At 33.6% G+C, this 15,065-nt stretch overlaps 2 protein-coding genes across 2 annotated transcripts; both read left to right on the top strand.

The window, feature by feature from the left end:
• The first annotated feature begins 570 nt into the window (after positions 1–570).
• On the top strand, positions 571–6,355 carry LOC102623970 (succinate dehydrogenase [ubiquinone] flavoprotein subunit, mitochondrial). Its single transcript, XM_006466721.4, has 16 exons — positions 571–839; positions 1,012–1,170; positions 1,862–1,949; positions 2,345–2,491; positions 2,586–2,726; positions 2,873–2,958; positions 3,037–3,129; positions 3,222–3,285; positions 3,423–3,566; positions 3,868–4,055; positions 4,202–4,376; positions 4,707–4,877; positions 5,035–5,104; positions 5,194–5,314; positions 5,445–5,482; positions 5,974–6,355. The coding sequence occupies exons 1-16, from the start codon at positions 729–731 to the stop codon at positions 6,074–6,076; spliced, it is 1,899 nt and encodes a 632-aa protein (XP_006466784.1). The 5' UTR covers positions 571–728; the 3' UTR covers positions 6,077–6,355.
• Positions 6,356–8,493: 2,138 nt separating this feature from the next.
• On the top strand, positions 8,494–9,459 carry LOC107178840 (protein FAR1-RELATED SEQUENCE 5-like). The gene has a single exon (XM_015534472.1). It carries the CDS (start codon positions 8,494–8,496, stop codon positions 9,457–9,459), a length of 966 nt encoding a protein of 321 aa, XP_015389958.1.
• Positions 9,460–15,065: the final 5,606 nt, after the last annotated feature.

Below are 15,065 nucleotides of genomic sequence, written 5' to 3'. Positions count from 1 at the left end.
TAACAAAATTAATCTATTTAAAGTTAATTATTTTAATTCCTAATTAATAAGGATAATTTTAATTTTTTATAATATATACAAAAATATATTTGAAATTGTATTAAATATAAAATTGATTCTCAAAGTGAGATTTTAAAAAGTTACTCCTTCTCTAATTTTTAAAATCTATTGTGCGAATGAATAATTTTACTAAAAATAATTTCTTAAAAAATTTATCAAATATCAAAATTAACTTTTTACTTTTTAAAATTACATTTGAACTTGCTAAAAGCAATCCAAACAAACCCTTATTATAACCACACAAGACTGAATGCTCGATTCTAGAAATTCCTAACAAGTTACAGCATGTTATATTCATTTCCTTAAGCTAATGATATTTGTCAATAAAATTTTCAATTCGGATATCATATAGTTAAAAATTAATTTTTAAAAATGCAATTTTCCTCCTATTTTAGTACTTTGACGCAAAATATTATTTTCAGTTTTTAAGGCAATGAAAAAACAATACGTACAACAATTTCGCTTATCCGAAATTACTACTTTCTCCTCGTTAAAATATAACAACTCTCATCAACCGAAGGCAAGTCCGAGCATTCGAGTCAGGTTTCCATCTCTCGTCTCCCCGCTGCCGGTCCTCCATAGCCTGTCTGTCATTGTAGCAGCCTTTGCGATCTATCGAGTAATAACTAATTAGCAAGAGATTGGGAGAGTAAAACACAGATACCGAGATGTGGCGCTGCGTTTCTCGTGGCCTTGGCTTATCTTCTTATCGTTCAAAACGATCAGTCTCCAATGACTCTCTCAGATCTCATTTCTCCAGATTGTTCTCCACCAATTCCGTACGGTTCTCTTAATTTCTATTCCTTGTAATCGTATTTTCGCATTATTTGGTTTCAATCACTTCGTACGTTTTTAGCTCAAATTTGATCAATTTATATTCAATTTTCTGTCAATCAGCTAGTTTTATTTGTTTATTCTGTAAAACTTGGTTATTCTAATTAATTGCTGCAGACTGGAGGATACACAATAGTGGATCATACATATGACGCTGTAGTGGTTGGAGCTGGCGGTGCTGGGCTGAGAGCAGCGATTGGGCTTTCAGAGCATGGCTTCAACACCGCTTGCATTACCAAGCTCTTCCCTACTCGTTCTCACACTGTTGCGGCTCAGGTATGAGACTCTCCTGAGCCAACAGATTATCCTTAGCTGAAATTTTGAGTATGTTTCTGACTGTTTTGCTTCTGCTTTGCTGCCCGCAGCTCAAGTATTTGGCACCTTAGTTCTGGATATCCCCTTTGTTATTTTAGGGATGATGTTATAGAAGGAAAAAAAAAAAATAACAATGAACATATTGGAATATTATTTTTTCTTTGGTTCCAAATTTTGTGCCATATAGTTTTTGCTTTATATTACTAGTTACAAATAGATGTAAATATATATTTGGATGTCTAAATGCATATTTGAGAATTTGTTGTTTAATCTATTTGTTTGATGATGCATTTTGGAAGTGTAAACACATGCCTAATCAAACTGGATGGTGTTCACTTCTTGTTGTAAGTTTCATGAAGTATTTGTCCAAATTGTTATCAAATCAGAGTTTGATTTCTTGCTTTTCTTGGATATCCTTTGAAACATGCTATTTGACAGCAAAACTTCCATCTTTATTTATTAATTTTTCTTTCTAAAGTTTTTTAGCTATGAAATATTATGGTCACTTATTCTTGTCTTTTTCAATTTTATGTGGCTGTGCCTTTTCCTTTGACAAAGTCTTTTGAACATGTATAGCTTGACCCTGTGTAGATTTTGTTGTTACTGGCTTGGTTTCCCTGATTGTGATAGTTAACTCTGATATTCTATACAGGGTGGTATTAATGCTGCTTTAGGAAACATGACTGAAGATGACTGGAGGTGGCACATGTATGACACAGTCAAGGGAAGTGATTGGTTAGGTATGTCAATTATGATTTTTTTTTGTTTTCTGGTGATAGGGAATGTGAATGTTAGTATGAAGCAATTAGTTTGTCTGCCTGAATATTTGGGTAGTTTTGGGTGGCCGAATGCTCTATCTATTTTATTTGCTTCTTAATGTCTAAGACGATACATATGTTATGCAGTATTATGCCTTAACAGTGCCATTCCTTATTAATTTTGAATTGAAATGATTGAGTATAACGAAGCAATATAGTTGTGATAATAGGCCAGCATGGTGCCTGCATGAACACACGCATGATCATTTCCCTTCTCTTCATTTGAGTGCCTGTGCAGACACTAGAATTTGAACAGTTCTTTCAGATAAGGTTTTCATTTGTTTATGCGCTAATGTGAGGGGAATTGTATTTAATAGGTGATCAGGATGCTATTCAATATATGTGTAGGGAGGCACCAAAAGCAGTGATTGAGCTGGAGAATTACGGGTTACCATTTTCTCGGACAGAAGATGGAAAAATATACCAGCGTGCATTTGGCGGTCAAAGTCTTGATTTTGGAAAAGGTAAGATAAATCGAGTTTGAAGTTTACTCTCCAATTCGCATGATATGACCAGTACCTTTTTGTCGTTGACTTTGTCAATGTTGCCATCATACAGGTGGGCAGGCGTACCGTTGTGCATGTGCTGCTGACAGAACTGGTCATGCTCTATTGCATACCCTCTATGGCCAGGCTATGAAACATAATACACAGTTCTTTGTGGAATATTTTGCTTTGGATCTAATTATGAACAGTGATGGTATGTTAGTGGTTTACCCTTTCATATCTTGCCTTTTTTTTTTTTAAATCGGGAAAATTACTTTTTTTGGTTTGGTGGGGGTGTGGGGGTTGTTAGGTGGCACAAAATTCAAGATTTTGTTCATTTCTGTTACTTGATGTGTCAAGGTACCTGCCAAGGAGTAATTGCTTTGAATATGGAGGACGGAACATTGCATCGTTTCCGTGCTGCTTCAACCATTCTGGCCACAGGGGTACTATACATGTTGTGCAAGTATGTTTAATTTCAAGTATGCAATGACATCTTTGTCATTCATATGTTTTCCTTTCAGGGCTATGGTAGGGCCTACTTTTCTGCAACCTCTGCTCATACATGCACAGGAGATGGCAATGCAATGGTTTCGCGTGCTGGGCTCCCACTTGAGGTTTGTTTTGTTGCTGATTGATCTTGAAGTAAGTTCTCTAGACTTATTTTTTGTTTTTCCTTAATTATATTTCTTGATTTATTCTTCTTCAGGATTTGGAATTTGTACAATTTCACCCAACTGGTATATATGGGGCTGGGTGCCTTATTACTGAAGGTTGGTTCTTCTAGTTACATGCTATTAAGGTTGCTTTTATCTTTTTATCTTTGTTTTCTTTAAACTTTTTGAATTGCAATACTATTGTTCTACTGTAATTGAGCGAACTTCATTTCTGATTTATCTGCAACTTGTAGGATCTCGCGGTGAAGGTGGTATCCTTAGAAATAGTGAAGGTGAACGATTTATGGAACGTTATGCCCCTACAGCCAAGGATCTTGCATCAAGAGATGTTGTTTCAAGATCCATGACCATGGAAATTCGGGAAGGTCGTGGTGTAGGTATATTGCCTTTTATAGAATCTTATACCAAACCCTTCTGGAATTTGATGTTCTATTGTGTTTTTATCTGTTATGGAGAAAATGAGGTTTCCTATGATCAGTCTAGAAGATGGTCTTATGACCTCTGATACTCCATAAGTGTGAGAAATTCATACAATCCATAGCCATAGCTTCCTGATATCAATTATACAGATTGGTGTTTATCTATTTATGAAGAGATAATTATGATAACTTGTTATCATAATCTGTAGTTACACTCCTTCGTGCGCTACATAATAACTTTGATCCTGTTATCCTGCAGGACCTCTGAAGGACCATATCTATCTACACTTGAACCACTTGCCTCCAGATGTACTCAAGGAGAGGCTTCCTGGTATATCTGAAACTGCTGCTATTTTCGCTGGTGTTGATGTCACGAAGGAGCCTATTCCTGTCTTACCAACTGTGCACTATAATATGGGTGGAATTCCAACTAATCACCATGGAGAGGTGCGAGTTAGAATCACATTTTACGTTGAAATATGCCAATAATAATCAATATGTAATATTTAACAACTTGTGGTTTTTCAATGCTTGTGAACTTTGAGAAAGATGCAGTGGTGTTGATATTTTCAATTCTGCTCATGTTCGTGCAGGTAGTTACTATCAAAGGTGATGATCCGGATGAAGTAGTTCCTGGACTTATGGCTGCTGGGGAGGCTGCCTGTGCATCAGTTCATGGTGCCAACCGGCTGGGTGCAAATTCTCTTCTTGACATTGTTGTTTTCGGTCGAGCTTGTGCAAATAGAGTTGCAGAAATCCAGAGGCCAGGTATGTTTATTGTTCAGAACTGACAGATGCCCTTACTTCTAGGTTGGGGTTCCTTTAGCTTAAATTTGTTACATAAAATTATGACTTAAAATATTTATCCATGGATGCATTCAATCTATTGGTGTGAATTTAAAGTTAAAAAAGGTAGCATTTAAGTCTTTTGTCCATCAGCCATTTGTATTGGATTGATAAATGGATGAAAAATTAAGTCATGATTTTAAGTGAAAAATTAAGTCATGATTTTAAGTCAAAAATTTAAGTTGCGGGCTTCTCACCCTTACTTCTAATTGTTATATCGATTAAAGATATCTTTACTTTCTATTTTTGCAGGGGAGAAACAAAAGCCTTTAGAAAACAATGCTGGTGAGAGGACCGTTGCCTGGCTGGACAAAATAAGAAATTCAAATGGTTCAATACCAACTTCAAAAATTCGGTTGAATATGCAACGCGTGATGCAAAATAATGCCGCTGTCTTCCGAACACAGGAAACATTGGAGGAAGGTATAGTGTTTTTCAACAATTCATCATTTAGTTTTCTTCCTCAGATAAACACTGAAAGACAAGAACACACTTGCTTGATTGAGTTTTGTTACGCACTGTTCTTTTCCCATCCCTTGTGAACACTGTTTAACTTTCTATTTCTGCGTTGCTTCTGCAGGTTGTCAATTAATTGACAAGGCATGGGAGAGTTTCCATGATGTTAAGTTGACAGATCGTAGTTTGATATGGTAACATTTGGTGCATGATAATGTTAATGACGAAATTATTTTATGGAATATATTTACATCATGATCTTAATTATGAGATCGTTTGGCAGGAACACTGACTTGATAGAAACTATAGAGTTGGAAAACCTTTTGATAAATGCATGCATCACCATGCATTCTGCTGAAGCCAGGAAAGAGAGTAGAGGAGCTCATGCACGTGAAGATTTTACGGTCAGTTTAGTTTCTTGTTTCGTTAACAATTCATTGTTTCTGTTAATTTTCTTTATATTGAAGTTAGCTATTCTTTTTTTCATTTTTGTTCTCTTTGAAAGTACTGAAGTTCTCTATTCTGATTTTGCAGAAAAGAGATGATGAGAACTGGATGAAGCACACTCTGGGGTAAGTCATCTTGTTCCTTTCTTAAAATGAAATTGGTTGATTTGGAATCAAATTTAGGTACTGTGCCCCTGGTGTTTGCTTAAATTTCACAAAAAGTAACAATTTTCTGTGGAAGCTTAAAAATTCTAGGAAGTTTGTGCAAACGTTGGTGCATTTTTATGAGAACTGCATGGGTTTTGGGTATTAGTCTAAAAAAAAATTTGATTCAGATGGGCAGTTATGTTGGATTAAGGCTATTGAATTTTGTGTGCAATTGAATTTTATATGCAACGGACTGCGTCGTGGCGGTTAAAGCAATTGCACTTTAAATATTTAGGGACTATTCAGTATCTATGTATGGTATTTGTGTTGATCTCATGTTAATTCCAACATGTTGGTTGAGATTGTTCATATTTTATTAATAGCAATGTTAGGTGTTGTTGGCCTTGATTATTTTATAGTTTTGTATTGTTTAATTCATTTGATTAAATATATGTTCCAATGATTTGTAGATATTGGGAGAATGAGAAGGTACGATTGGATTACAGACCAGTTCACATGAATACGCTGGACGATGAAATTGAGTCCTTCCCACCTAAAGCTCGTGTATATTGATCTATCTGCTCTCCCCAAAAATAAGAAAAACTGGAGAAAGGAAGGAAGAGAGGGGGGAATTCAATAAATTGTTGTAGCTACAGCATTTTGGCAAAATAATTATTGCATTGATCAGAATTAAACTTCTAATATTGCAAGGTTCTATCAATTTCAACCAGAGTTTGCATTTTGTTCATGCTTAAGCGCGGGTAATAAGCTTTATGGTTGTTGGACGGCTGGATAGGTGTTTAAACTCATTGTTAAATTAATAATAATATATTTTGGCTTTTGCAAGAACAATTATGCTCCTTTCTATTTATTAACTTGAAGCTGCCAATTATAGCATAGAGGAGAAATTATCGACTTATCGAGGTCGTATGCTGCATAAATTATTGCAGTGTCCTAGCTAGCATTTTGTTCTCTACGTTGGTGTTTTTTTTTTTTTTTTTTTTATTACATGAGACTATTGTTCAGATTACAACTCATATTACATGAGAGTATAACTAATATTTACAAATCCGACTATTACTGGGACCAACTTACATCAATACTAATGGAGCTCTACGGCGGTGTTTAAGTATTATCAACAAACATAAAAATGAAACAGTTAACACCTTTACGTACGAACTGCATGATTTAACAAGCTGACTTTAATATATCAGTTAAATTTTAAGAAGGCTCTATATGACTACTGGTTTTGAGAACCCTTTCAAGTATAATATATATATATATAGTGCTTTTCTGATCCAGGATCCTGGATCATAATAATAATCCGAGAGAGTGTTTGTGGCTGTTGGATTTGATCCAACGGTCACTTAATATTTTCTTTATACAGCACTGTTTTCCGACATATGAACCCACATTGCAGAGTTTCTATAATTTTTGAAAACTGAAAAAATAAAAGAGGAAGCTCAATAGTCACAGTTCTAGAGAGAGAAAACTAAAAAAAACTTTTACACAACACCATTTAAGAAACATGCAGCTAGAAATAAATAATTCCAAATTGAACAAATTAAATTTAGTTTGGCAAATGCAGCGACTGTTTGTTATCAAATTGAATCACTCGTTTGGAATTTGTAGCTACCGGAGCTTCGTCATTGCAGCGTCGCCATTGAGTCTTTTTTTTTTTCAAGTGAGTTGCATGCTGATACATATTCACCCTCTTTAATTATTTATTTTAGCTCCCTAAATTTGTGTTTTTTCTTCTTTTTTTCCCCTTATTTCAGTTGTAGTAAAGTGAATGCTCAGAATGTGGCTGGCCAGTCAAACTGTGAGGATAGTCTCTACGTACCAAAAGTAGCACTCGACTGTAAGCCACATAAAGGTCAAGAATTTGACACTTTAGATGACGCTTATGAATTTTACAACAAATATGCTAAAGAGGGTGGTTTTAGTATCCGAATTAATTCGAGTAAGATATGCAAAGAGAGTAATGACATAATAAGGAAGGAATATGTGTGCTTTAAAGAAGGACAAGCAAGACAATCCAAAGTTGTTAATCGTAAGAGGCGACGTAGTATAATACGAGGTGGTTATAGTGCAAAATTAGTGGTGGTTAAATCTGAATTCGGTAAATATATGGTTCGTATATTTGTTGAAGAGCATAATCACGCATTATCTTCACCTCGAAGGGTTCATCTATTGAGGTCTCATCGTTCAATGTCAGCTGTTCAAAAAAACTTAAGTCAACAATTAGCTACAGTGAACATACCAACATGTTAGCAAATCAGTCTTTTTGAATTGCAGGCAGGGGGCTTGCAAAATATGGGATGTGTACAGAGAGACTTTTATAATAATAATAAAAATTTACGAAATGAATTGAAGGGTCATGATGCAGATATGTTGTACGAGCATTTTCAGTCTGAGAAGGAAAAGAACTCATCATTCTTTTACAGTATCAAAGCTGGATGTGATGATCGAATTACACATTGTTTTTGGGCTGATGCAATTTGCAGGCAGGCATACAAGTTTTACGGTGATGTGATTGTGTTTGATACTACGTACAACACCAATCGATATAGTATGATTTTTGCACCTTTTGTTGGGGTTAATAACCATGGTCAAATTATTGTTTTTGGTTGCGGTTTTTTAAGTGATGAGACAACATAATCATTTCTTTGGTTGTTTGAACAATTTAAGGAGGCCATCCTTGGTGATGATCCAAAAATGATTATTACTGACCAGGATCCAGCAATGACAAAAGCTATATCTCTAGCCTTTCCATTCACTTTTCATAGATTTTGAATTTGGCATATATTGAACAAATTTTCAGAGAGACTAAGCAAAACAGTCCATATGGAAAATTATAGACATTTTCAAAAATGCATTTGGGAATCAAATACTGTAGAAGAGTTTGATGCACTGTGGAAAGATGTTATAGATAAGGCAAAATTAACAGAGAATGAGTGGCTACAAGGGGTGTATGAAATCGGATCAAAATGAGTGCCTGCGTATGTGAACCATGTGTTTTCAGCTGGGATGCAAGTAGCCAACGAGCTGAAAGTAATCATGCAATCTTTAAGAGGTGTGTATCAAAAACAAATTCGCTTCTTGACTTTGTTTTTCGAGTTAATAGAGCACTTTCACAACAACGTCATGAAGAGTTGATTGCCGATAACAAAGATTTGAATGAACGACCAATGTTGAGATTACCATTACAAATTGAAAAGCAAATGTCTGAAATTTATTCATGTGAGATTTTTTATATGTTTCAAGATGAATTATGGAATAGCTTGTTACATGCAATTGAGCTTGTTAGAGAAAATGAAGATTGTTTGGTGTATAATATTGTGAATGAAGAAGATGGTGTTTCAAAAGTCTTTGAAGTAGTTTATGACAAAAAGTTAGATTTTGTTTCATGTATTTGCAAGAAATTTGAAAGTGAAGGTATCCCGTGTACACATATGCTAGCTTTGTTTAAAAAATTGCAAATTTCTTTTATGCCTAATATTTATACTCTAAAAAGATGGACTAAAGCTACCAAACTTGAGAGGGTTATTGACGGAGATGGTGTTGAAATAAATGATTGTTCAGACAAATCAATTTTATTAAGGAGGACCAAGTTATTTCAGCTTGCTTCAAATGTGATTGATAAAGCTGTTTTGAGTGAAGCAACATCTAAACTTGTCATTGAGAACTTAGAAGATGCCCTAGAAAAGGTTAAGTTAGTCATGAAAAGTTGCAGAAGTGAGGGAGTATTAGAAAAGAATAGTGGTTTGCAACAACCACACTTTAATGAACCACTTCAAGTTAGGGCTAAAGGGTGTGGGAAAAGACTTAAAGGCGGAAAGGAAAAAACAAAAGAGAAAGTGAAAGGGGAATACAAAGGAAGACGCTGCAATGGATGTGGTCTAGTTGGCCAGTCACGTGATAAAAGAAACTGTCCCTTGCTCATCAAGAGGTAAATGTGTCTTTTTCATATTTATTTTTATTAAGTTTATCACGACTTTCACTTTTTTCAGTTTTTTAATAAGATGTTGTATTATATGATTTAGATTAGAGCTGAATACAGAAAGAAACATAAATTCGTTTGATTCAAGTGATGGAAGCTATGCTTCCACAGGTAGTTTGATTTCATTCAAGCGTGTCTTCATTATATAATTTAATTTTTTAATATTAAAAGTAATTGAATAAATCTATCATTAACTTTTTTTTTAACTTATTGTAACAGATTACCCATGACCTTTTGTTTTCCGGATAGGTGTTCGTCCCTCTTTTTTCTTATTCCTCTTCTCTCAGATCACTCCTTATAAAGTAAAGAGCCTGGCCAAGATCTCTACATCTATGTCACTTCAGGAATTGTCAAAATAATTGGGGGTCAAAATGAATCGAGAGCAGTAATGTTGTTTCAATTGTTGTAGTAGTTTGCGTATTTTTTATGTTATATTGTGTAGTACTCTCGTTTGTCAAATATGAGAATTTTTTCAATTTAACTTTTTAAAGATGTAATTTGATGTTAAAGCTTTTACTATATGCATGAGAACTCATTGGCTTTACCTTTTGATTTATGTAAATTTTGATGTCAAAGCTTGTGATATATACTCTAGTTTGATAAGATAGGAACTTCTTGGTAGATGCCACTACATAGCACTGGTGCTTTGGCAAAAGTGACCAAACTGTGAACAAATAGCAATCCAAATTGTGTTTTAATTTCCATTACAAGCCTAAAAGACGTGGAACTGTGGAAGCACCTAATGTAAAAGCCATAAAATTATGCACTCATCATAAAAGCCAAATCACAACGGAAAGTACAATATATGCACCAACAATTCGATTTGCAACCAGCATGAAGGAAATCCTATTAAAAAATGCCACACGTTTGAACTGATACAAATTTCTAGGATAAAGTTAAAAATCAATAAACATGAAAACTTGAAAATCAAATTCATTGACAATATTGACTAATATTTTAACTATATTTGCACTTCAATGAAGAAACTCGACTGCAGCACTGTTATGACAGAGCTTCATTTCTCTCTTGCTAATCCAAAAGCTGTATTTTCGCTTCAGTTCTGGGTTAAGTAGTTCAGTTTAGGATTTAATTTGTTGCATTTGCCAAACTAAATTTAATTTGTTCAATTTGGAATTTTTTATTTCCAGCTGCATGTTTCTTAAATGGTGTTGTGTAAAAGTTTTTTTTTAGTTTTCTCTCTCTAGAACTGCGACTATTGAGCTTCCTCTTTTATTTTTTCAGTTTTCAAAAATTATAGAAACTCTGCAGTGTGGGTCCATATGTCGGAAAGCAGTGCTGTATAAAGAAAATATAAAGTGACCGTTGGATCAAATCCAATGGCCACAAACACTCTCCCAGATTATTATTATGATCCAGGATCCTGATATTTACAAATCAGATTATTACTGGGACCAACTTACATCAATGCTAATGAAGCTCTACGGCGGTGTTTAAGTATTATCAACAAACAGAAAAATGAAGCGGTTAACACCTTTACGTACGAACTGCATGATTTAACAAGCTGACTTTAATATATCAGTTCAATTTTAAGAAGGCTCTATATGACTACTGGTTTTGAGAACCCTTTCAAGTATAATATATATATATATACATACACATAAATAATATGCTGACTCTTCAAATGCATTCATTATAGTTCATTTTAAAGGATATTTTTTTCTTAAAACGAATTTCGTAAAACCATCTCAAAGGAGTTCTACTTTCCCCTTTGGCGATGGCTTGGTTAAAGTCAATTAAAGGTAAGAATTGGTGGTTAGTAATAGGTAAATTTTCTCATCCCACTGAAATGTTGAAAAAAAAATATCCATAAAGTGTATGCCTTTTAGTTCCGGCAATAACTTGAAACTTCCCCAGACTGTAGCTGGGAAACTATTCTCCGACCCCAAAGCAATTAAGCAAATAGTACTCGTGAAACTATTTCCTTAAGGTGCGTTTGGCACACTGTATTGTATTATGCTGTATTGCATTATTTTTATGCTGGTGTATTATATTATGCTGTATTGCATTAGCACTGTATTATAATAATATTGTATAATGTTTGGTGCTGCACTGTACTGTATTAATTTTTTTGTGATTAACTTAAATTATATATTTAGAAAATAATATTTATTAGTACCTAGAAAAATACAAAATATGGAAGTCTTAAATTTTAGAAATTTGACATTATTTTTTAGTATAAATATTAAAAAAATAATTTTTCCATAAAGATTGAAGCTTATAGCCTTATAATCGACAGCATAACATTTATTTTTAATTAATATTATTTAAATTTATTCATATATAAATATTTTTATTAGTTATATTACTTTTTTTATATATTAATTACTATAATATAATTAAATAATGTAATATCAAGTTATATTCTTATTTTTATATATTATTTAATTACTTATTAATCAATTTGATATATTAATTATTATATAATTAAATAATACATTATTTAGTAATATTTTTAATATAATAAAAATTAAAATATGAATAATAAATTATTAATTTATATTAATAATTATGATATAAAAATAAAAGAAAAGAAAATAAAAGAAAAGAAAATATTATATTATATTATATTAAAAAGTTATATTATTTATTATTATTAAAAAAAAGCAAAAGTAAAAAAAAAAAAGAAGCAGCAAATGCAAAATCACAATAGCTAAGAAACTGAGAAATGGAGGAGAAGATGACAAACAAGAAACTGAGAAGAAGAAGAAGAAACAGAGAAGACGAAAAAGAAGAGGGGAAAAGGAAAAAATAAAAATAAAAATAAAAGAAAAATGAGAAGAGAGAAACATATATGACGAAGAAGAAGAGGGGAAAAGGGAAAAAAAAAGAAAAAAAGAGAGAGTGAGAATCAGCAAAGACGAAGGAGAAGAGGGGAAAAGGAAAAAAGAAAAGAGAGAAAAACAGAGAAGATGAAGAATAAGAGGGGAAAAGGAAAAAAATAAAACAAAAAGAGAGAGAGAGAGTAACAGGGAAGACGAAGAAGAAGAGAGGGAAAGGAAAAAAAGAAAGAGAGAGAAATAGAGAAGACGAAGAAGAAGAAACTAATAAAGTATAAACTCGAGTTTCACTCGGGTTTCCGTTATGCGGGGTTTCCCGCATTAATTTTTTTTTTAATGCAATACCAGAGAAGTGCCAAACGTCGTATTGTCATATTTTAATCCAATGCAGAGCGCTAATACAGTATAATGCGGCATGCCAAACATGGCCTAAGTGTAAATCAGCATTTGCATGGCAAGAAGTGAAAGTGGTAAATATGAGCTGTCAGCTGCCTGTATTAACATCAAATAGCTATTACACACAGCATTTGTTTTTCCTTTTTCAAAGTGTTGGAATCGTATTCCGAGGAACTAAACTTTGTTTTTCTTCTTTTATATAAACCGTACAAGAAGATTAATATTGGCGTTTCTTTCATCTAAGAAGTGGGTTCTCTCAAAATTTCGGTCGACAAATCATTCAAGCTATCCAGCCCGCAGAAATGGATGAAATGCCATTTCACTGGTTCTCATCGTTGGAGAATGCTCACCAAACTAAGCACATTGTTTGGTGGAGACCCGACTTCACCATGTGATCAACTTGATTGACGAATCAATCAAAGTGTCCACTATATAGTAACTCTACACACGTCCAACTTTTCTGTCCCATTGCTAGACTTGTCTGTTAAATTTTTTCAAGCTTCATCAGTTATTCTGTATTCTGAGATTTAAGTTATAAATTATGTATTCTAAGTTCTAAATTCTGAATTTCGGAATTCCAATGGTTGGTTGAGAATTCAAATGGTCAGTGACATTTTCCTATAAATAAGAGCTATAAATTGTAAACATAAATAATTCCCTCAAAAGATATTGAATGAAAATGAAAGTTCTCTCTTTTTTATTCTCTTGATTTTTTTTTTTTTTGAATATTAGAATACTTCAACATAGATCCATAACAGGTTATCAACACAAGAACACTTTGATACAAGAAGTATTCTATCCTCTTACTCTTTTATTTTATTTGTTTATTTAATACAACTATCCTTATCGGTATGCTATGTGGTTATAATTAATTTGGGTCTTCCACATCAAAAAGTAATGTTTAGTTTTTGTTTATTTTTCTGCTAATGCTCTACAATGAAGACTGAATGATTCAAGAATTTGAAGAAGTTAATTGAAGACTGAAATTTTTAACTTCAAAATTTGAAGATCTTTTAAACATCAGAAGATTTTGGATATTAACTGAAGAGATTCACTTTGATGCTATCAGCCTCCCAACATAATTAAGCCTGGCAGCAATACATCCGCTCAAGATCATGCCAAAGCCATGATCTTCCTCAGTCATCTCTATCAATCACTGAGGATATATTCTCTTATCGTTAAAAAAAAAAAAAAAAAAAAGCACTCCAAGGGAGATTTTCTACCTGAAGCATTAATTCTTCCTCGTGTTCAACAGGAAAGCCTTGGTATACAAGAGCATCAAAAAATATATTTCTCTATTGTTCAAAATCATCCCGCCATTAATATTCTGTGGATTAAAGATCATCTGACAAAGATATTCTAGAGAAGACATGTTCTACATTTCACATCTCAAATCTAGTCTTATCTGCATGTCGCCTAGAAGAATAACTAGCTACTAATGAAGAATATACAACCTCATCCAATTGGTGCAAAATCATTTCCTGATGCAAATGTTATTTCATAGAAGCGTGATGAAAATCATTGCCATTACAAGGCCACAACTGCAGTAAAAAATTGTGGTTACAATCATGATTGAAGTCATGCTCATAAGGAATAGTGATGGTACACATCTGGACATCTTAGAATTCTTTAAATGCATGCTGTTGCCAGATTTTAGTAGGGTTCTGAAGAGGATAAGAACAACATCCACTGGGCTAGATGGGAAAGAATGAGCTATGCTAAGAGTAAAGGAGGCACGCGATTTAGAGATTTCCCTAGATTTAATCAAGCACTGATAGCCAAGCAAGGGTAGAGATCATTGCAGTTCCCTAAATGGCTGGTAGCCAAGATCCTGGAAGCAAGATACTTTAAACATACTGATTTTCTAAATGCATCCACTGGATCTAATTCATCTTATATTTAGAGGAGTATTCTGTGGGGGAAACAAGTTATCCAACAAGGTGCTAGACGATGGATAGGAAATGAAGGAAAGATTCAAGTGTACAAAGATAGTTGGATACCGAGGCTTGATTCTTTTAAGCCAATTTCAGTTTCAACAATACCTGAAGATGTTGTTGTTGCAGATTTGATTGATTCTGAAAATTAGTGGAATGTAGACTTGGTGGAACAACACTTTGCTAAAGAAGATGCTGACGCAATTTCGAAAATACCACTCCTAATGAGCCAAAAACAAAATGAAATGTGCTAGTACTGCAACAAAAAGATAGGGAACTGAGGGTATGTAATTGGCGAGTGGCCTGGAATGCAAGAAACCATATTCTTTTTTAAAAGAAAGAAGTCAAATCCTCTTTTTTCCTTTCCAAAGCAAAAGTAGTAGTATATTCTTTTAAGAGAGTTAAATTGAAAGATCAAGTTCAGATTAAGA

The sequence above is a fragment of the Citrus sinensis genome, chromosome 7, assembly GCF_022201045.2.
Source record: "Citrus sinensis cultivar Valencia sweet orange chromosome 7, DVS_A1.0, whole genome shotgun sequence".
Classification (NCBI taxonomy): Eukaryota; Viridiplantae; Streptophyta; class Magnoliopsida; order Sapindales; family Rutaceae; genus Citrus; species Citrus sinensis.
Note: the sequence above shows the minus strand (reverse complement) of the source record. Positions and strands in the feature narration are given on the sequence as shown.

Coding starts and splice junctions, on each gene's coding strand:
- LOC102623970 (XM_006466721.4), top strand. CDS start 729: ATGTGGCGCTGCGTTTCTCGTGGCCTTGGCTTATCTTCTTATCGTTCA. Junction 840..1,011: donor GATTGTTCTCCACCAATTCC/GTACGGTTCTCT, acceptor TAATTGCTGCAG/ACTGGAGGATACACAATAGT. Junction 2,959..3,036: donor CAACCATTCTGGCCACAGGG/GTACTATACATG, acceptor TTTTCCTTTCAG/GGCTATGGTAGGGCCTACTT.
- LOC107178840 (XM_015534472.1), top strand. CDS start 8,494: ATGAGTGCCTGCGTATGTGAACCATGTGTTTTCAGCTGGGATGCAAGT.